This window comes from Trachypithecus francoisi, unplaced genomic scaffold, assembly GCF_009764315.1.
Source record: "Trachypithecus francoisi isolate TF-2019V2 unplaced genomic scaffold, Tfra_2.0 Lachesis_group5, whole genome shotgun sequence".
In the NCBI taxonomy this organism is placed as follows: domain Eukaryota; kingdom Metazoa; phylum Chordata; class Mammalia; order Primates; family Cercopithecidae; genus Trachypithecus; species Trachypithecus francoisi.
Genome location: NW_022681470.1, coordinates 141,663,282 through 141,685,960, shown reverse-complemented (window position 1 = coordinate 141,685,960; position 22,679 = coordinate 141,663,282). Strand labels below are relative to the sequence as shown.

The window sequence follows — 22,679 nt, the reverse complement described above, 5'->3', positions numbered from 1 at the left end:
GTGAAACCAGAGGCAGAGCTTGCAGTGAGTGGAGATCGCGCCACTGCACTCCAGCCTGGGCGACAGAGCGAGACTCCGTCTCAAAAAATAAATAAATAAAATAAAATAAATAAAATAAAATAAGGCCAGTGTGGTGGCACACGCCTGTATTCCCAGCACATTGGAGGCCAACGCAGGCAGATCACCTGAAGTCAGGAGTTTGAGACCAGCCTGACCAACATGGAGAAACCCTGTCTCTGCTAAAAATACAAAATTAGCCGGGTGTGGTGGTGGGTACCTGTAATCCCAGCTACTCGGGAGGCTGAGGCTGGAGAATCACTTAAACCCGGGAGGTGGAGGTTGCGGTAAGCCAAGAGCGCGCCATTGCACTCTAGCCTGGGAGACAAGAGTGAAACTCGGTCTCTAAAAATAAAAATGAAATAAATAAAATGGGGGTTATCATAGTACAGGTGATCCGTGAACAACCCGGGTCCTGCGTCTGAACTGTACAGGTCCAGTTACTACTGGATTTTCTTCTACCTCTGCCACCTGTGAGACAGCAAGACCAACCCCCCCCTTCTCCTCCTACTCCGAGTGAAGACGACACGAAGACGAAGACCATTATGATCCACTACCACTTAGTGAATGATGAATGTATTTTCTCTTCCTAATGATTTTTTTGTTTTTGTTTTTTTTTTGAGACAGAGTCTCGCTGTATTGCCCAGGCTGGAGTACAGTGGTATGATCTTGGCTCACTGCAACCTCCGCCTCCTGGGTTCAAGCGATTCTCCTGCCTCAGTCTCCTGAGTAGCTGGGATTACAGGTGCCCGCCACCATGCCCGCCTAATTTTTGTATTTTTAATAGAGACTGGGTTTCACTATGTTGGCCAGGCTGGTCTCAAACTCCTGACCTCAGGTGATCCGCCTGACTTGGCCTCCCAAAGTGCTGGGATTACAGGCATGAACCACCTCGCCTGGCCTCTTCCTAATGATTTTTTAAAGTACATCTTGTTTTCTCTATCTTCCTTTATCATAAAAATGTATGATAGAAATAAAATACAGAATATGTGTTAATGGACGGTATATGTTCTGAGTAAGGTTTCTGGTCAACAGTGGGCTATTGGTGGTTAAGTTTTGGGGCAGTGTGTACAAGGGTCAGGCACCCTTCCTGAGGGCACTGTGAGAACTAAATTGACCCACTTTTACAATCTTTAGAACCAAGGGCAGGTGCTGGGGCTCACACCTGTAATTCCGGCACTTAGGGAGGCTGAGGCAGGAAGATCCTTGAGGCCAAGAGTTTGAGACCAGCCTGGGCAATAAAGCAAGACTCCGTCTCTACAAAAATTTTTAAAACTTAACCAGGTGGCCGGGCACAGTGGCTCACGCCTGTAATCCCAGCACTTTGGGACGCCGAGGCAGGCAGATCACAAGGTCAGGAGATCGAGACCATCCTGGCTAACATGGTGAAACCCCGTCTCTACTAAAAATACAAAAAATTAGTCAGGCGTGATGGCGGGCGCCTGTAGTCCCAGCTGCTGGGGAGGCTAAGGCAGGAGAATGGTGTGAACCCGGGAGGCAGAGCTTGCAGTGAGCCGAGATTGTGCCACTGCACTCCAGCCTGGGCGACAGAGCTAGACTCTGTCTCAAAAAAAAAAACTTAACCAGAGTGCTGGCGTGTGCCTGTAGTCCCAGCTAGTCAGGTGACTGAGGTGGGCGGATCCCTTGAGCTCAAAAGTTTGAGGTTGCCATGAGCCATGATCGTGCCACTGCACTCCAGCCTGGGTGACAGCAAGACCCTGTCTCTAAAAAAATTTTTCTAAAAAACCAAAACCGAGATCTGGTTGGTCTCAAAGATCTTTATTTGCCTGCTCTGATTGTGATATAGGAAGTTCCTGTCTGGTTTTGCTTTTCTTTTTGTGATGGAGTCTGTCTCTGTCATCCAGGCTGGAGTGCAGTAGCACAATTTCTGCTCCCTGCAACCTCCACTGATAGTGGATTACACTTTTATTTTTAGTTTTTTATGAGATGGAGTTTTACTCTTGTCGCCCAGGCTGGAGTGCAATGGCAAGATCTCAGCTCACTGCAACCTCCGCCTCCCGGGTTCAAGCGATTCTCCTGCCTCAGCCTCTCAAGTAGCTGGGATTACAGGCACACACACCCACGCTTGGCTAATTTTTTTGTATTTTTAGTAGAGACATGGTTTTGCCATGTTGGCCAGGTTATTCTCGAACTCCTGACCTCAAGTGGTCCACCCGCCTTGGCCACCCAAAGTGTTACAGTCATGAGTCACCGTGTCTGGCTCTGTTTTCCTTTTTTTTTTTTTTTTTTTTTTTTTAATCAGAAGCATAGTTTTGATCCTAGGAAGTAGGAATCCATTGGCCACGGTAGTTCGGGGTTTTCTTGCCGTCCCTCTCAGTCCCTGTCCGTTCCTTCAGCATAAGCTGTTGTGAGTCCAGGAGGTTAGGAGACATAGAAGCTGACTGAGCCCAAGTCCCTGCTGTAGAGGATATCACTGCCCCAAGGCAAAGACGGACACGTGGACACATAAATCCACCCAGCGTGACGAGGGATGGGCACAGATCGGTCTCCCACGGAGGGCAGTGTCGGGGCCACATTAATCCATGAGGAAGGGTTGGCCGAGCAGAGAAGAGAGATGGGGAGTTCCAGACAGAGGGATTGGCAGGAGAAATGGCACAAAGCCGTTTCATTTTATTTATTTTATTTTATTTATTTTAATTTTAGACAGGGCCTCACTCTGTTGCCCAAGCTGGAATGCCATGGTGCGATCATGGCTCACTGCAGCCTCAGCCTCCTGGGCTCTTTTTTTTTTTTTTTTTTTAAGAGATAGGGTCTTGCTCTGTCACCCAGGCTGGAGTGCAGTGGCATGATCACAGTTCACTACAGCCTCAAAACTTTTGTCAGGGAGGATCATTTGGGGAGCAGGGGCGCTGGTTCGGAGGGGAGATCACAGTGAGGTGTCACTGACCTTGAGGAGCCCTGGAAAGTCGGGCAGAGAAGCTCTGATGTGATCCCATAGCCCATGTAGTCAACCCACTACAGCCCAATGCGGCCCATGCCTGTTTTCCAACGGCCCGTGAGCCAGGAATGATTTTTCCACGGTTGGAAAACTAACAGTAGTATTTTGTGACATGTGAAAAATACATGAAATGCAAGTTTCAGTGTCCATAAAGTTTGACAGTAACACAGCCACTCCTCTCCTTTGTGTGTGGCCAGGGGACGCTCTTGAGCTGCCACAGAGGTGGAAGTTGTGCAGACAGGACCCGCTGTATGCATGTGCAAACTGCATCACGCAGGGCCCTGCCCTTCCACTGTCCCCATTCTGAAGTTCTTTATAGTTTATGACTGAAGGGCCCCACGTTTTTATTTTGCATCAGGCTATGGAAATTATATAGCCGGCTCTGGCAACAGAGGACACGTACCCTACAAAGCCCCAAATATTTGCTATCAGACCCTTTTCAGGAAACATTGGTGGATCCCACCCCACCTCTCCCAGAGATTTGTATGTCCTGATACCCTGGAACCAATTAATATGGTACGTCACATGGCAGGCTTAAGGGTCTTTTTTTCTTTTTTTAAGAGACAGGGTCTGGCCGGGTTCGGTGGCTCACGCCTGTAATCCCAGCACTTTGGGAGGTTCACTACAGCCTCAAAACTTTCAGGCTCAAGTGATCCTCCTGGCTTAGCCTCCTGAGTAGCTGGGGCTACAGACATCATCCCCAGCTAATTAAAAAAAATTTTTTTTAGAAATGGGGTCTCACGGCCGGGCGCGGTGGCTCAAGCCTGTAATCCCAGCACTTTGGGAGGCCGAGACGGGCGGATCACAAGGTCAGGAGATCGAGACCATCCTGGCTAACACGGTGAAACCCCGTCTCTACTAAAAAGTACAAAAAACTAGCCGGGCGAGGTGGCAGGCGCCTGTAGTCCCAGCCACTCAGGAGGCTGAGGCAGGAGAATGGCGTGAACGCGGGAGGCGGAGCTTGCAGTGAGCTGAGATCCGGCCACGGCACTCCAGCCTGGGCGACAGAGCGAGACTCCGTCTCAAATAAAAAAAAAAAAAAAAAGAAATGGGGTCTCACTATGTTGCCCAAGCTGGTGTTATTGAACTCCTGGCCTCAAATGATACTCCCAACTCAGCCTCCCAGTGTTGGGATTATAGGTGTGAGCCACTGTGCCCAACCTGGTTAAAGATTTTGAGATGGGCCAGGCATGGTGACTCACGCCTGTAATTCCAGCACTTTGGGAGGCTGAGGTGGGTGGATCACCTGAGGCCAGGAGTTTGAGACCAGCCTGGCCAACATGCTGAAACCCTGTCTCCACTAAAAATACCAAAATTGGCCAGCTATGGTGGCGCACGCCTATAGTCCCAGCTACTTGGGAGGCTGGGGTTGCCGTGAGCCGAGGTCGCACCACTGCACTTCAGCCTGGACAACAGAGCAAGACTATCTCAAAAAAAAAAAAGATCTTGAGGCCGGGCGCGGTGGCTGAAGCCTGTAATCCCAGCACTTTGGGAGGCCGAGATGGGCGGATCACGAGGTCAGGAGATCGAGACCATCCTGGCTAACACGTTGAAACCCCGTCTCTACTAAAAATACAAAAAACTAGCCGGGCGAGGTGGCGGGCACCTGTAGTCCCAGCTACTCGGGAGGCTGAGGCAGGAGAATGGCATAAACCCGGGAGGCAGAGCTTGCAGTGAGCTGAGATCGGCCACTGCACTCCAGCCTGGACGACAGAGCAAGACTCTGTCTCAAAAAAAAAAAAAATACAAATACAAAAATTAGCCAGGCATGGCGGCACATGCCTGTAATCCCAGCAACTCAGGAGGCTGAAGCAGGAGAAAAGCAGGAGAATCGCTTGAACCCAGGAATCGGAGTTTGCTGTGAGCTGAGATCGTGCCACTGCAATCCAGCCTTGACGACAGTGAGATCTGTCTTAAACAAACAAAGAATTTATCTTTTAGCTGAAAGAGTTTAAAACTGAGAGACTGCCGGGTGCGGTGGCTCACGCCTGTAATCCCAGCACTTTGGGAGGCCGAGGCGGGCGGATCATGAGGTCAGGAGATCGAGACCATCCTGGTTAACACAGTGAAACCGTGTCTCTACTAAAAATACAAAAAACTAGCCGGGCGAGGTGGCGGGCGCCTGTAGTCCCAGCTACTTGGGAGGCTGAGGGCAGGAGAATGGCGTAAACCCGGGAGGCAGAGCTTGCAGTGAGCTGAGATCTGGCCACTGCACTTCAGCCTGGACGACAGAGCAAGACTCTGTCTCAAAAAAAAAAAAAATACAAATACAAAAATTAGCCAGGCATGGCGGCACATGCCAGTAATCCCAGCAACTCAGGAGGCTGAAGCAGGAGAAAAGCAGGAGAATCGCTTGAACCCAGGAATCGGAGTTTGCTGTGAGCTGAGATCGTGCCACTGCAATCCAGCCTTGACGACAGTGAGATCTGTCTTAAACAACAAAGAATTTATCTTTTAGCTGAAAGAGTTTAAAACTGAGAGACTGCCGGGTGCGGTGGCTCACGCCTGTAATCCCAGCACTTTGGGAGGCCGAGGCGGGCGGATCATGAGGTCAGGAGATCGAGACCATCCTGGTTAACACAGTGAAACCGTGTCTCTACTAAAAATACAAAAAACTAGCCGGGCGAGGTGGCGGGTGCCTGTAGTCCCAGCTACTTGGGAGGCTGAGGCAGGAGAATGGCGTAAACCCGGGAGGCAGAGCTTGCAGTGAGCTGAGATCCGGCCACTGCACTCCAGCCTGGACGACAGAGCAAGACTCCGTCTCAAAAAAAAAAAAAAATACAAATACAAAAATTAGCCAGGCATGGCGGCACATGCCTGTAATCCCAGCAACTCAGGAGGCTGAAGCAGGAGAAAAGCAGGAGAATCGCTTGAAACCAGGAATCAGAGTTTGCTGTGAGCTGAGATCGTGCCACTGCAATCCAGCCTTGACGACAGTGAGATCTGTCTTAAACAAACAAAAAAAGAATTTATCTTTTAGCTGAGAGTTTAAAACTGAGAGACTACCGGGTGTGGTGGCTCACGCCTGTAATCCCAGCACTTTGGGAGGTCGAGGCAGGCGGATCACGAGGTCAGGAGATCGAGACCATCCTGGTTAACACGGTGAAACCCCGTCTCTACTAAAAATGCAAAAACTTAGCCAGGCATGGTGGCAGGCGCCTGTAGTCCCAGCTACTCGGGAGGCTGAGGCAAGAGAACTCCCAGCCTCAGGTGGTCTACCTACCTCGGCTTTCCAAAGTGCTGGGATTACAGGCATGAGCCATGGCACCCGGCCCTCTCTATCTCTCTCTTTCTCTTCCTTCCTTTCTTTTCTTTTCCCTCCTTCCCTCCTTTCTTTCTCTTTCTCTCCCCTCCCTTCCTTCCTTCCTTCCTTTTTTCCTTCTTTCCACAGGAACCTGGGACAAGTAGAAGATACAACATGAGGAGTGGGGAGGCCTCCAGGGAGGCCATCTAGACAACTGAAGGAGAGATGGCAAAGTGGACTGGTGGCTGGAGGAGTGCTGGAGGGTTCTGGAGAAAAGGAGGCTGATTCCAGATGTCTAAGATGTGGGGTCAGCAGGACCCTGAGTGACCAGTGAAATGTGGAGAAGGTGGCAGCCAGGTCAATTGGAGACAGATGTGGGGGAAAGCCATTCTGTCTCAAAATTCTGGAGGGTTCCATATACCGGATGGAGTTACTCTGGGGGCATCATCAGAAATGGGTGTGCCTGTCAGGCGAGCAGTTCACTGGTCAGTCCCCACACAGAGCTGAGGCATCACAGCCCACCCCAGTTCACTGTCCATTCTGAAAACAGAAGCCGGGCAAGCTCCAAAAAGCCAGAAGAACCTTCTAGAAGCCCTGTGTTCTGAGGCCCAACTTCAATCCAATGCCACCTCAAGCACCAGTGAGATCAGTCATAGGAGAAGATTAGAGGCTTTATGTTTTTTCTCAGGCAGTTGAGTTTATTTTCAGGTTAGCAGCAGTTTGGAGTTCACTTCCTGGATGAGGTCAGAGTTGGAGGGGCAGGTGGCCACGGTGTTGCTGTGTGAAGAGTCCTTGCAGCCACGGCTCATTGGCAGTTCTACCTTGTGCACAGTTCTGACCTGAAGAGACTGGCCCTGGAGCAGACACAGGAATACCAGGCTTACTTACTTACTTCCTTTATTTATTTATTTATTTTTGAGATGGAATCTCACTCTGTCGCCAGGCTGGAGTGCAGTGGCGTGATCTTGGCTCACTGCAACCTCCACTTCCTGGGTTCAAGCGATTCTCCTGCCTAACCTTCCCCAGTAGCTGGGATTACAGTTACATGCCACCACACCCAGCTAATTTTGTATTTTTAGTAGAGATGGGGGTTTCACCATGTTGGCCAGGATGCTCTTGATCTCCTGACCTCGTGATCCACCTGCCTTGGCCTCACAAAGTGCTGGGATTATAGGCGTGAGCCACCGCGCCTGGCCTGTTTATTTGTTTAAGACAGAGTCTTTCTCTTGTCCCCCAGGCTACAGTGCAGTGGCACGATCTCAGCTCACTGCAACCTCTGCGTCCCAGATTCAAGCGATTCTCTTGCTTCAGCCTTCTGAATGGTTGAGATTACAGGCACCCACTACCACACCGGGCTAATTTTTTTGTATTTTTAGCAGAGATGGGGTTTCACCGTGTTGGGCAGTCTGGTCGAGAACTCCTGATCTCAAATGATCCACCTGCCTCAGCCTCCTAAAGTGCTGGGATTACAGGTGTGAGCCACCGTGCCTGGCCACCATGCTTAACTTTAGGAATTACTTCACTTTCCCCAGCCACAGTTTGTTTATTTGTACAAGACAGGCAGTACTGGTGCCACCACCTCGAGAGCCTGTTTAAAGCAAGAACCCAGCAGGGCACTTAACGCACCTTCTTGGTGGCCGTCCAGTAAACAACATGGGGGTCAGTGACCCAGAGGGCAGCACAGACCTCTCCACTGCTTGTCACAGAATTGCAGCCTCTCTAACACCACACGCAAGATAACACCGGTCACTGGCCTGAGCCAGCTCGGGACATTTTCCAGAGTTCACTTTCTGGATCCTACCTATAACCCTTCCATTCCTTTTTCTTTCTTTTTCTTTCTCTCTTTTTCTTTTTCTTTCTCTCTCTCTCTCCTTTCTTTCTCTTTTTTTCTCTTTCTCTTTCTTTTTCTTTCTCTCTTGTTCTTTCTTTTTTTCTTTCCTTCTTTCTCTTTATTTTTCTTTCCTTCTTTCTCTTTCTCTTTTTTCTTTCTTTCTCTTTTTCTTTCTTTCTTTTTCTTTCTCTTTATTTCTTTTTTTCTCTCTCTCGTTCTTCTTTCTCTTGCTTTCTCCTTCCTTCCTTTCTTCCTTCCTTCTTCCCTCTTTCTCTCTCTCTCTCTCTTTTTCTCTTTCTCTTTCTTTTCTTTCTCTCTTGTTCTTTCTTTTTTTCTTCCTTCTTTCTCTTTTTCTTTCTTTCTTTTTCTTTCTTTTTCTTTCTTTCTCTTTTTCTTCTTTCTCTTTTTCTTTCTTTTTCTTTCTCTCTCTCTCTTTCTTTCTCTTTTTTCTTTCTTTCTCTTTTTCTTTCTTTCTTTTTCTTTCTCTCTTTTTCTTTTTCTTTCTCTCTCTCTCTCTCTCTCTCCTTTCTTTCTCTTTTTCTCTTTCTTTTTCTTTCTTTGATGGAGTCTCATTCTGTTACCCAGGCTAGAGTGCAGTGGCGCAATCTTGGCTCACTGCAACCTCCGCCTCCTGGGTTCAAGTGATGCTCCCGCCTCAGCCTCCCGAGTAGCTGGGACTACATGTGTGTGTCACCAAGCCCGGCTAATTTTTGTATTTTAGTAGAGATAGTATCGCCGTGTTGGCCATGCTGGTCACAAACCCCTGACCTCAAGTGATCTACTCATCTCGGCCTCCGAAAGTGCTGGGATTACAGGTGTGAGTCACCATGCCCGGTCTCCAGAATATTTTCATCACCCCATGAAGAAACCTGTACCCATTAGCTGTCACTCCCCATCCCTGGAACCCACCAGTCTACTTCCTGACTCCACGGATTTTTCTACTCTGGATACTTCATACAAATGGAATCTTATCCAGTGAATTATTTTGTGTCTGGTTTCTTTTTTTTTTTTTTTTTTTTTTTTTTTTTTTTTTTTTTTTTTTTTTTTTTTTTTTTTGAGGTGGAGTCTCGCTCTGTCTCCCGGACTGGAGTGCAGTGGCCGGATCTCAGCTCACTGCAAGCTCCGCCTCCCGGGTTACGCCATTCTCCTGCCTCAGCCTCCCGAGTAGCTGGGACTACAGGCGCCCGCCACCTCGCCCAGCTAGTTTTTTTTGTATTTTAGTAGAGACGGGGTTTCACGTGTTAGCCAGGATGGTCTCGATCTCCTGACCTCGTGATCCACCCGTCTCGGCCTCCCAAAGTGCTGGGATTACAGGCTTGAGCCACCGCGCCGGCCACGTGTCTGGTTTCTTTCACTGAGCATGTTTTTAAGGTTCATGTGCTATTGTAGAAGGAGTTAGTACTTCATTCCTTTTTAGGGTTGAATATAATTTCATCCTATGCTGGAGGCTGAGTCAGGAGGCTTACTTGAGGCGGGGAGTTCCCTTAAGCCACATAGCAAGACTCTAACTTTAAAACATCTTTGAAAAATCAAGCCTGCGTGGGGTGGTTCATGCCTGTAATCCCAGCACATTGATGGTCCAAGGCAGGCTGATCACCTGAGGTCAGGAGCTTGAGACCAGCCTGGCCAACACAATGAAAGCCTGTCTCTACTAAAAATGCAAAAATTAGCGGGGCATGGTGGCGGGAGCCTGTAGTCCCAGCTACTCAGGAGGCTGAGGCAGGAGAATTGCTTGAACCTGGGAGGCAGAGGTTGCAGTGAGCCAAGATCGTGCCACTTTTACTGCAGCCTGGGCGACACAAAATTCCATATCAAAAAATAAAAATAAAATAAAAATTAGCTGGAAGTTGGCAGGGTGCAGTGTCTCACCCCTGTAATCTTAGCCTGTTGGGAGGCCGAGGGGGTCTGATCACCTGAGAATTGCTTGAACCCAAGAGGCGGAGGTTGTGGCAAGTGTAGTGGTGCGATCTCGGCTCACTGCAACCTCTGCCTCGTCAGTTCAAGTGATTCTCCTGCCTTAGCCTCCCTGAGTAGCTGGGACTACAGGCACCCGCCATCACGCCCAGCTAATTTTTTTTGTATTTTTAGTAGAGATGAGGTTTCACCATGTTGGCCAGACTGGTCTTGAACTCTTGACCTCAGGTGATCCTCCCGCCTCAGCTTCCCAAAGTGCTGAGATTACAGGCATGAGCAACCGCACCCAGCCTTTCTTTTTCTTTTCTTTTCTTTCCTTTTTTTTTTTTGAGACAGAGTCTGCTCTGTTGCCCAGGCTGGAGTGCAATGGCATGATCTTGGCTCACTGCAACCTCTGCCTCCTGGATTCAAGCAATTCTCCTGCCTCAGCCTCCTGAGTAGCTGGGATTACAGGCACGCACCACCACACCCATCTCATTTTTGTGGGTTTTATTTTTATTTATTTATTTTTTGAGACGGAGTTTCGCTCTTGTTGCCCGGAACGACAAGAACAGGAGATTCTTGTTGCCAAGAATCTCCTGGGTTCAAGAGATTCTCCTGCCTCAGCCTCCCGAGTAGCTGGAATTATAGGCGTCCACCACCATGCCTGGCTAATTTTTTGTATTTTTAGTAGAGATGGGGTTTCACCATGTTCGCCAGGCTGGTCTCAAACTCCTGACCTCAGGTGATCCACCCACCTAAGCTTCCCAGAGTGCTGGAATTACTGCCGTGTGCCACCACGCCTGGCCTAATTTTTGTATTTTTGGTAGAGACGAGCTGTCACCATGTTGACCAGGCTGCTCTTGAACTCTTGACCTCAGGTGATCTGCCTATCTCAGCCTACCGAAGGTGCTGGGATTATAGGCGTGAGCCACCATGCCTGGCCTTCTTCCTATTCTTTCTTTCTTTTTTTTTTTTTTTCTTTTTTTGAAACGGAGTCTCACTCTGTCGCCCAGGTTGGAGTGCAGTGGCGCGATCTCGGCTCACTGCAAGCTCTGCCTCCCGGGCTCAAGTGATTCTCCTGCCTCAGCCTCCCGAGTAGCTGGGACTACAGGCGGCCACCAGCACAGCCGGCTAATTTTTGTTTTTTTGAGTAGAGACAGGGTTTCACCGTGTTAGCCAGGATGGTCTCGATCTTCCGACCTTGTGATCCGCCTGCCTCAGCCTCCCAAAGTGCTGGGATTCCAGATATGTGCTCCCAGCCCCTTCTTCCTATTCTTTGAAAGCCACCAGTTGCCCTCCTATGATAACCCATTATCTATTAACCCATGGGTCTATTAACCCATGAATGGATTGATCTGTTCATGAGGGCAGAATTCTCCTGACCCAGTCACCCCTTAAAGGCCCCACCTCTGTCAACACTGACTGCTGCATCAAGGATTAAGTTTCACCAGGAGTTTTGGAGGGAACGAACATTGAAACAGTAGCACCAGGTGTTATCAGTCTATTACAAGCTCATGCAAATTGATAAGCACCAAAGGTGCAGAGATCAGAAACAGACAATTCCCAAGAGGAGAAGGGGAGTCTAGGAGCCTACGAGTGGATGTATTGGGCATCAGGGGAGGGCCTGTTGGCCGGGGTGGGTCACAGCAAGGATCATTCCAATGCTGCCAGGACCTCAACACTTGCTTTCCAAAGGGGTGGCTGCCATTTCAATTGGAGAGACCCTTTGGATAATGCATACCCAGCATGTAAGAGGGTTCATAGGCCAAGCGTGGTGGTTCACGCCTGTAATCCCAGCACTTTGGAAGGCTGAGGCAGAAGGAGAATTGCTTGACTGCGGGAGTTCAAGACCAGCCAGGGCAACATAGCAAGAACCTGTCTCTATGAAAAAAAAAAAAAAAAGGTCGGGCCCAGTGGCTCCTGCCTGTAATCCCAGCACTTTGGGAGGTTGAGGCAGGCGGATCACCTGAGGTCAGGAGTTCGAGCTCAGTAGCTCTGTAAAAAATATAATAATTAGCTGGGCATGGCAGTCATTAGCACGCCTGTAATCCTGGTTACTGGAGAGGCTGAGACGTGAGAATCGCTTCATCCTGGGAGGCGGAGGTTGCAGTGAGCCTATCGCGCCATTGCACTCCAGCCTGGGCAACAGAACGAGACTCCATCTCAAAAAAAAAAAAAAAAAAAAGAGGGTTCATAGTCTGAGCTTGTGATTATACCACTGAAAATTACCCCCAAGCCACCTGTGGAAGGGCCGCCTGCAGGAGGACGTGTCTTAGGATCTTTAATAAGTTACCTTCTGGTTGGAAACTACCTAAATGCCCAGCACTCAGGTTGACCCGGTAAATCATGCACCTATAGGAGTTACGGTCGGGAGGCCTGTGACCCTGTAGAGTAGTAGTGGCTCCCAGGCCCTGGGCCAAGCACTGTACTGATACACTCAAATCCTCACAGTAACAGCCCGTTCAGTTCTGTTAGCCCCATTTTACAGCAAGGGGCTGCTCTGGGGGAGGGGAGGAGCCCAGCTGGGTGGGAGATCGTGGGTTCATGGTGACATCTGTGGGTAGTCCATCCAATCAAGGGCCTGAGGCTTAAGAGGCTTGAATTTGGGGGAGACAGGGACATTCTCAATGGTGCAGTTAAAGTGGTGGCTTCAGGTCCAGCTGGGAGAGGAAGAAACAGCTAGGGAAAAGGCATGTATTCGTCTTTTTTTTTTTTTTTTTGAGACAGAGTCTTGCTGTGTCACCCAGGCTGGAGTGCAGTGGTGCGATCTTGGCTCACTGCAAGCTCTGCCTCCTGGGTTCACGCCATTCTCCTGCCTCAGCTTCCCGAGTAGCTGGGACTACAGGTGCCCGCCACCTGCTAAACCCAGCTAATTTTTTCTATTTTTAGTAGAGATGGGGTTTCACCGTGTTAGTCAGGATGGTCTCGATCTTCTGACCTCATGATCCGCCTGCCTCGGCCTCCCGAAGTGCTGGGATTATAGGCATGAGCCACCGCGCCCGGCCGTATTAGTCTTTTTTTTTTTTTTGGAGACAATCTTGCTCTGTCATCTCGGCTGGGCTGGAGTGTAATGGCACGATCTCGGCTCACTGCAACCTCCGCCTCCCAGGTTCAAGTGATTCTCATGCCTCAGCCTCCCGAGTAGCTGGGATTACAGGCATGTGCCACCAAACCCGGCTAATTTTTGTATTTTCGGTAAAGACAGGGTTTTCACCTTGTTGGCCAGGCTGGTCTCAAACTCTTGGGTGACAGTGATCTGCCCACCTCGGCCTCCCAAACGGCTGATATTACAGACATGAGCTACCGCCCAGTCTCAGTGGTCTTTGTTCCATCCTCATTCCCATTCAGTACCTGATGTGCTTCTGTCTTACTGGGGTGCACCCTGGGGGACGCATGACTGTGCTACAGCCCATGGGGTTTCAGCAGGATGAGCAGAGGACCTTGGGTGGCCCTTGTTACCCACACTGCTGACTGAGGCTTGGGGAGGGATCATATGGAAATCACCCAGCTGGCCAGAGCAGTTGCAGCCACATCAGGTCGAGGTCAGGAACCAGCAGTGGGATTGGGTGGGCCCCCGTGAGAGAGACGGCCAAACCCTGAAACTAGCCTCCACCCTCCAGGGTGCAGGGGCTTCCCTGGACACAAACTTTCCTTCCTCGTCCTCCTCTTTATACCATTGCACCCGGGTTTGTCTGTCTGTTTTTAGTGACAGAGGCTTGCTCTGTCGCCCAGGATGGAGTGCAGTGGCATCATAGCTCACTGCAACCTCCGCCTCCCAGATTCAAGCGATCCTCCTGCCTCAGTCTCCTGAGTAGCTGAGATTATAGGTGTGTGCCACCACATCCGGCTAATTTTTAAATTTTTTTTTTGTTTGTTTGTTAGTGGAGACGGGGATTCATTATGTTGGCCAGGCTGGTCTTGAACTCCTGATCTCAAGTGATCCACCTGCTTCAGCCTCCCAAAGTGCTGGGATTACAGACATGAGCCACCGGCACCCGGCCCCTGGGGTTTTCTTTACCCAGATCCCTGCTGCCTTCCCTTCCTGTGGCTGACGTCTCCCTACCTTGTCCCCCAGAAATGCAGCTGCTTTGCCCTCAACCACAGCTCCCTCATCCAGTGCAGGGCCTGGCTCTTGACTGAGACACCAGCAAATGTGAGCCCTGCTCTCCTGGGTCACTGCAGGCTCCTTCAGGAAGGAGGCGGGGATCTGTCCCCCTTGGCGTCCCCAGTGCCCCGCATGGGGGGCCTGGCACCCATGAGGCAGTCGAAGCTTGCGGACCAGATGAACGAGCAGTGAGCCCTACCTTCGAGGGCCTGTCTTGAGGACACCAGGTGGGTTTATGACATCCCAGCAGACACGAGGCCCCCACGGACCAGTCCCTCTCCGGCACTGGCACCAGGGCTCTTGCCCCACTAGATCAGGCCTCGCAAGCTTGGGGTCCCTTTTCCAGTCAGCAAGAGAGGCACTCCACTCCTGCTCCAGCCCAAGGAGAACCTGCCAACTCCAAGGGGTGGCCATTGAGGGGATCAGTGACATAAGTCCTTCAGAGGCAGCAGGGACAAGGAGCTGTAGGGAGAATAGGGCAGGTCTGGGGTGCGGGGTGCTGGCAAGGTGCAGACCCACCACCCCAACCCAACCCCTCCTCCGCAAATCCCATCATCTCTGCCCTGTGCCCCATGAACAAACCAGCTCCTTTCCAGCCCAGTGACCAGCACAGGCTCAAGACGGTCCCCTCAGACATTGTCTGCCTGACCACCTCTTCCAGCACAGTGAAGGGCATGGGATCCGGAGGCCAGAGGGGGCCAGGCTTGGGGTGGGGAGAAAAACATCACTATTCTTAGATCCCTCATCCTCCAGGGCTCGGGTCAGGCCGAGCAGTCACATTCCAGAGGTAGAAGCCATCAGCCCACACAAATGCTTCTGTTCCCTGAGGAGGCCAAGGGTCACCAGGAACTAAAATCAGCTTTTCCCAAGAAAAGCAGGAGACAGGGTGGGGGGTGGGGGCAGGGGTAGAAAGGCCAAAGGTCACCCAGTAAAAACCTTCCAGCTGCCCCTGCTGGGAAACCCCCTCTGAGTCCGGAGGGATGAGGACAGAAGCATTCTCACCCTCTAGGCTACCCGCTGGCTGATTCTTCCTGGTAGGGGGTGGTCCTGTGCATTCTAGATTATTTAGCAGCTCTCTGGCGGCCCACCACCCGCCCCCCTCACCACCACCACCCCCCCACGCGAGTGGTGACAGCCAAATATCTCTCCAGGTACAGCCAGGTGTCCCCTGGGGGCAAAATCGACCCCAGATGAGAACTGCACTTTCCCCGAACAGAGCTTCCAGGTCACGTCTGGGGTAGGTATTTAGGAGGCTGCTGTTCTATGGACTCTGTTCTCTCAGCCTGGAATCCTCTTCCCACATAGCACAACCCCCGCCAGCCCTGCAGTCTTTCAGAACTAAACCCACACATCACCTCCCTCAGGAAGTTTCCTGTGGACCCCCTGTCTTATGAGTTTGGCCCCCACGGATGCTGTGGTAGGTAAAATAATGCCCCCTTGGCCAGATACGGTGGCTCACACCTGTAATCCCAACACTTTGGGATGCCGAGGAGGGAGGATCGCTTGAACCTAGGAGTTTGAGACCAGCCTGGACAACATAGCAGGACACAGTCTCTACAAAATATTTTTTTTAAATTAGCTGGGGCCTGGCGCGGTAGGTCACGCCTGTAATACCAACATTCTGGGAGGCTGAGGTGGGCGGATCATGAGGTCAAGAGATTGAGACCATCCTGGCCAACATGGTTAAACCCCGTGTCTAGTAAAAATACAAAAATTAGCTGCGTGTATTGGCATGTGCCTGTAGTCCCAGCTACTCAGGAGGCTGAGGGAGGAGAATCGCTTGAACTCCCGGAAGTGGAAGTTGCAGTGAGCCGAGATAGTACCGCTGCACTCCAGCCTGGCGACAGAGCAAGACTCGTATCAAAAAAAACATTAGCAGGGGCTGGTTGCAGTGGCTCATGCCTATAATCCCAGCACTTTGGGAGGCCAAGGCAGGTGGATCCCTTGATCCCAGGAGTTTGAGACCAGTCTGGCCAACAAGGTGAAAGCCCAACTCTACTAAAAATACAAAAATTAGCCAGGCGTGGTGGCACATGCCTGTAGTCCCAGTTCTACTTGAGGGGCTGAAGCAGGAGAATTGCTTAAACTCAGGCGGGGGGCAGAGGTTGCAGTGAGCTGAGATTGAGCCACTGCACTTCAGCCTTGGCTACAGAGCAATACCCTGTCTCAAAAAAAAAAAAAAAAAGCTGGTCTCTGTGGCTCATGCGTGTAATCCCAGCACTTTGGGAGGCTGAGGTGAGTGGATCACCTGAGGTTGGGAGTTCGAGACCAGCCTGTCCAACATGGAGAACCCTGTCTCTACTAAAAATACAAAATTAGCTGGGCGTGATGGCGCATGCCTGCAATCCCAGCTACTCGGGAGGCTGAGGCAGGAGAATTGCTTGAACTTGGGGGGCAGATGTTGCTGTGAGATGGAGCCACTGCACTCCAGCCTTGGCTATAGAGCAAGACTCTGTCTCAGAAAAAAACAAAAAAAAATGTGGGGAGGCAGGAGGGTCACCGTCAGAAAGAGACTGGAAGAGGCCATGCTGCTAGCTGTGAAGGTGGAGGAAGGGGCCCCAAGTTAGAGCTGTGGGTACCTCTAGAAGCTGGGAAAGGCTGAAAATGGAGCTTCCAGGAGGAACCAGCCTCATCAACGCCTTAATTTTAGGACATCTGACCTCCAGTGCTGTAAAATCATAAGTCTGTGTCGCTTTAGGCTGCTCTGTTTCTGGTCATTTGTTTCAGCAGCCACAAGAGACTCATACCAGCCTCTGCTCTGCAGCCCCGAGTCAGCCCTGGAGAGCCACCGGGCAGTCAGGCTGGCATTTGCCCTTCCTGGCACGAGCTTTGTAACCTGGCAGAGCTGCTGGCTGTGACAAGCATCTCCTAGGAGATGGGGGAACTCAATGGAAAAAGGTTTCAGAGTCAGGGCTTAGGTAGACCACATTCCTTCAAGCTTTATGCTATACAGAGCTTCGCTAGGAAGGTGGAGAAGCAGACAAAGTGACTCGTGTTCTCTCCAATTTATTTATGTATTTAATTTGTTTTCAGATGGACTCTCTCCCTGTCATCCAGGCTGGAGTACAGTGGCTTGATCTTGGCTCACTGCAACTTCCGCCTGGTGGGTTCAAGCGATTCTCCTGCCTCAGCCTCCCAAGTAGCTGGAATTACAGATATGCACCACCACGCCCAGCTAGTTTTTTGGTATTTTTAGTGGAGATGGAGTTTCACCATGTTGGCCAGGTTGGTCTCCAACTCCTGACCTCAAATAATCCACCTGCCTTGGCCTCCCAAAGTGCTGGGATTACAGGCGTGAGCCACTATGCCCAGCCCAAATAATTTTTTTAAAAGGCCAGGCTGGTGGCTCATATCTGGAATCCCAGCACTTTGGGAGGCTGTGGTAGGAAGATCACTTGAGCCCAGGAGCCCAGGAGTTCCAGGCTGTAGTGAGTTGTGATCATGCCACTGCACTCCAGCCGGGATGACAGAGGGAGACCCTACCGCCAACCCTGCCCACGAAAAAAGTGATCCCTATAAAGACCCAAGGGTCCAATCTTTGTTTCATGGTAGCTTTGTTCTTTATTTCTTATTACTTATTCTTTTTTTTTTTTTTTTTTGAGACGGAGTCTCACTCTGTCGCCCAGGCTGGAGTGCAGTGGCCGGATCTCGGCTCACTGCAAGCTCTGCCTCCCAGGTTCACGCCATTCTCCTGCCTCAGCCTCCCGAGTAGCTGGGACTACAGGTGCCCGCCACCTCGCCCGGCTAGTTTTTTTGTATTTTTTAGCAGAGACGGGGTTTCGCCGTGTTAGCCAGGATGGTCTTGATCTCCCAACCTCGTGATCTGCCCGTCTTGACCTCCCAAAGTGCTGGAATTACAGGCTTGAGCCACCACGCCCGGCCACTTATTCATTTTTTAATATTCTGAATAGTCAAAGTCAAGATGCAGCTGACTTTGAAATGCTTCCCAGCTAAGTGCAATGGGCTCACACCTGTAATCCCAGCACTTGGGAGGCTGAGGTGAGTGGATCACCTGAGGTTGGGAGTTCGAGACCAGCCTGTCCAACATGGAGAAACCCTGTCTCTACTAAAAATACAAAATTAGCTGGGCGTGATGGCGCATGCCTGCAATCCCAGCTACTCGGGAGGCTGAGGCAGGAGAATTGCTTGAACTTGGGGGGCAGATGTTGCTGTGAGATGGAGCCACTGCACTCCAGCCTTGGCTATAGAGCAAGACTCTGTCTCAGAAAAAAAAAAAAAAAATGTGGGGAGGCAGGAGGGTCACCGTCAGAAAGAGACTGGAAGAGGCCATGCTGCTAGCTGTGAAGGTGGAGGAAGGGGCCCCAAGTTAGAGCTGTGGGTACCTCTAGAAGCTGGGAAAGGCTGAAAATGGAGCTTCCAGGAGGAACCAGCCTCATCAACGCCTTAATTTTAGGACATCTGACCTCCAGTGCTGTAAAATCATAAGTCTGTGTCGCTTTAGGCTGCTCTGTTTCTGGTCATTTGTTTCAGCAGCCACAAGAGACTCATACCAGCCTCTGCTCTGCAGCCCCGAGTCAGCCCTGGAGAGCCACCGGGCAGTCAGGCTGGCATTTGCCCTTCCTGGCACGAGCTTTGTAACCTGGCAGAGCTGCTGGCTGTGACAAGCATCTCCTAGGAGATGGGGGAACTCAATGGAAAAAGGTTTCAGAGTCAGGGCTTAGGTAGACCACATTCCTTCAAGCTTTATGCTATACAGAGCTTCGCTAGGAAGGTGGAGAAGCAGACAAAGTGACTCGTGTTCTCTCCAATTTATTTATGTATTTAATTTGTTTTCAGATGGACTCTCTCCCTGTCATCCAGGCTGGAGTACAGTGGCTTGATCTTGGCTCACTGCAACTTCCGCCTGGTGGGTTCAAGCGATTCTCCTGCCTCAGCCTCCCAAGTAGCTGGAATTACAGATATGCACCACCACGCCAGCTAGTTTTTTGGTATTTTTAGTGGAGATGGAGTTTCACCATGTTGGCCAGGTTGGTCTCCAACTCCTGACCTCAAATAATCCACCTGCCTTGGCCTCCCAAAGTGCTGGATTACAGGCGTGAGCCACTATGCCCAGCCCAAATAATTTTTTTAAAAGGCCAGGCTGGTGGCTCATATCTGGAATCCCAGCACTTTGGAGGCTGTGGTAGGAAGATCACTTGAGCCCAGGAGCCCAGGAGTTCCAGGCTGTAGTGAGTTGTGATCATGCCACTGCACTCCAGCCGGGATGACAGAGGGAGACCCTACCGCCAACCCTGCCCACGAAAAAAGTGATCCCTATAAAGACCCAAGGGTCCAATCTTTGTTTCATGGTAGCTTTGTTCTTTATTTCTTATTACTTATTCTTTTTTTTTTTTTTTTTTGAGACGGAGTCTCACTCTGTCGCCCAGGCTGGAGTGCAGTGGCCGGATCTCGGCTCACTGCAAGCTCTGCCTCCCAGGTTCACGCCATTCTCCTGCCTCAGCCTCCCGAGTAGCTGGGACTACAGGTGCCCGCCACCTCGCCCGGCTAGTTTTTTTGTATTTTTTAGCAGAGACGGGGTTTCGCCGTGTTAGCCAGGATGGTCTTGATCTCCCAACCTCGTGATCTGCCCGTCTTGACCTCCCAAAGTGCTGGAATTACAGGCTTGAGCCACCACGCCCGGCCACTTATTCATTTTTTAATATTCTGAATAGTCAAAGTCAAGATGCAGCTGACTTTGAAATGCTTCCCAGCTAAGTGCAATGGGCTCACACCTGTAATCCCAGCACTTTGGGAGGCTGAGGCAGGAGAATCGCTTTAGCTCAGGAGTTCAAGACCAGCCTGGGCAACAAGGCGAGATCCCTGTCTCTACAAAAAAATGAAAATGTTAGCCGGGCATGATGGTGCACACCTGTAATCCCAGCTACTTGGGAGGTTGAAGTGGGAGGGATCACTGGAGCCCAGGAGTTTGAAACTGCAGTGAGCCATGATCGCACCACTGCACTCCACCCTGGGTAACAGAATGAGACCCTGTCTCAATCGATCAATCAACATTTTGAAAATGAAACATTTTCCAAATTCTTCAATATGTCCTAGGGTAATCCTTGTTCCCTTTCCTTAGGACAGCTCATCTTTGAATTTTAGAACCAATGCTAAAGGGAAAATGTGTGTGTGTGTGTGTGTGTGTGTTTTTAGATGGACTCTCACTCTGTTGCCCAGGCTGGAGTGCAGTGGCATGATCTCGGCTCACTGCAACCTCCACTTCCCAGGTTCAAGTCATCCTCCTGCCTCAGCTTCCTGAGTAGCTGGGACTACAGGCATATGCCACCATGCCCAGCTAATTTTTGTATTTTAAGTAGAGATGGGGTTTCACCATATTGGCTAGGCTGGTCTCGAACTCTTGATCTCGTGATCCGCCCACCTCAGTCTCCCAAAGTGCTGGGATTACAGGCATGAGCCACCACGCCCGGCCCAAATTTTTTTGTTTTTGGGTTTTTTGTTTGTTTGTTTCTGGTTTTTGGGTGTTGTGTTTTTTTTTTTTTTTTAGATGGAGTGTTGCTCTGTCACCCAGGTTGGAGTGCAATGGCACGATCTCGACTCACTGCGACCTCTGCCTCCTGGGTTCAAGCAATTCTCCTGCCTCCTCAACTTCATGAGTAGTTGGTACTACAGGCGCCCGCCATGACACATGGCTAATTTTTTGTATTTTTAGTAGAGACGGGGTTTCACCGTGTTAGCCAGGATGGTCTCGATCCCCTGAACTCGTGATCCACCCGCCTTGGCCTCCCAAAGTGCTGGGATTACAGGCGTGAACCACCGCACCTGGCCCTGTTTATTGCTTTTTTGGTTTTGGTTTTTCTTTTTTTGAGACAGAGTTGCCCTCGTAGCTGGAATTACAGGCATGTGCCACCGTGCCCGGCTAATTTTTGTATTTTTAGTAGAGACAGGGTTTCACCATGTTGACCAGGCTGGTCTCGAGCTCTTTACCTCATGATCTGCCCACCTCAGTCTCCCAAAGTGCAGGGGTTACAGGCATGAGCCACCGTGCCTGGCCCAGACTAAGAGTTTTTAAGGATTCAGGGTGGGAGAGTTTATCAGAGGCTTGAACTGCTTCAGTGTCTCTGTTGTGCTTGTCTGGGAGGGAGAGTTGTGTGTCTGTCCCCATATATCTTCCTGCAGCTGCAGGCATACCCCCCTCCTCTCCTCCGCTAAAGTCAGCCTTTAGCTTCCCTATTTCAGCGCACCTGAAGGGAAAGGAATGTGCTTATTAAGGCCCCACTGTTTTACTGGGGCCCATTGTATGAGGGTGAAATTTGGCAGTTACCCAAGAGACTTTCCCCCTATTTCCCTCTGTGCCTGAGCTGTCTTATCTGTGTTTTATTATCTGCTCTTTCTGGCTGCTTGTGGGTTGGAAGATAAGTGATTTCCTTGAAATGCAAGAGACTAGAGAGGGAGCTGGAACTGAAACTGGCGGGCTTTGTCCGACGGTGCTCCTGCTTTGTCATTCCAGACCGTATAGTTGTAAAAGGACAAGGGGCGACGTGTTCTTTCTGGCTACTTCCTGCTGACGTCGGGGGTCGGGGGAGGCGCGGAGAGTTTTCTGGTCTTGGATTGACTGCAGGAGCAACATTGTGTGTAGATGTTTTTGGGTACTTGTCTGCAAAATGGCCGTGATTCTGTCGGTTAAAAACTTTTAAAAAAGGTTAATTAGGCAGGGTAAAACCATTAGTCCTAGACTTTTCAGCAGCGTTTCTTTTTCTTTTCTTTCTTTCTTTTTGATACGGAGTCTTGCTCTGTCGCCCAGGCTGGAGTGCAGTGGTGCAATCTCGGCTCACTGTAACCTCCGCCTCCTAGGCTCAAGCGATTCCCCTGCCTCAGCCTCCAGAGTAGCTGGGACTACAGGCACACATCACCACGCCTGGCTAATTTTTTTGTATTTTTAGCAGAGACGGGATTTCACCCTGTTAGCCAGGATGGTCTCGATCTCCTGATTGCCTCAGCCTCCCAAAGTGTTGGGATTACGGGCATGAGCCACCGCGCCCAGCCTTCAGCAGCGTTTCTTATTAGGTCCGATTGGTTGAGACAGAAGCAACATTTTTTTCCCAATGACAGGCAGAGGCGCGTGTTTGGGAAGACCCCTGTGTTATTTTTTTGTTAGCAACTGTTATTCCTGATATGAGGAAAATAACTAGGCCAAATGCTACAGTAATTGAGATTCTCTGTCTGATATTCCACCCTGGGGATGTTATAGTATATAGTTCTACTGCAAATGGTAGATAAAGCAATTCCCAGAGGGTGGTGTAGTAAATAATTTTCATTAAAAAAGGTTTTAATACTTGGTTTCAAAGGAGATATAGAAGTGACAAAAAGTATTTGGTGAGGTAGGGGTGAGACTAAGGTGAGTAATTTTCACTTAGTTACTTATCTTTTTGTTTTTTTTGAGACGGAGTCTTGCTCCATGGCTCAAGCTGGAGTGCAGTGGCGTGATCTCAGCTCACTGTAACCTCCTGTCTCAGCCTCCCTAGTAGTTGGGATTACAGGTGCCTGCCGCCACACCTGGCTACTTTTTGCATTTTCAGTAGCAACAGGGTTTCTCTCCTTGTTGGCTGGTCTCAAACTCCTGACCTCA

The 22,679-nt window shown here is 50.3% G+C and overlaps 1 protein-coding gene across 4 annotated transcripts in view; it reads left to right on the top strand.

The window, feature by feature from the left end:
- Positions 1 to 22,679, top strand: part of CCL25 (C-C motif chemokine ligand 25) — a 52,415-nt gene that overhangs the window by 9,456 nt on the left and 20,280 nt on the right. For 2 of the 4 annotated variants that reach the window (XM_033195454.1, XM_033195451.1), the window contains 2 exons: positions 14,170 to 14,319; positions 15,244 to 15,329. The exons of the other annotated variants lie outside the window; for them this stretch is intronic. In XM_033195454.1, coding sequence (XP_033051345.1) covers positions 15,283 to 15,329 — 47 coding nt within the window. In that variant the 5' untranslated portion in view covers positions 14,170 to 14,319; positions 15,244 to 15,282. The remainder of the gene's footprint in view (positions 1 to 14,169; positions 14,320 to 15,243; positions 15,330 to 22,679) is intronic. 4 annotated transcript variants of the gene reach the window in all.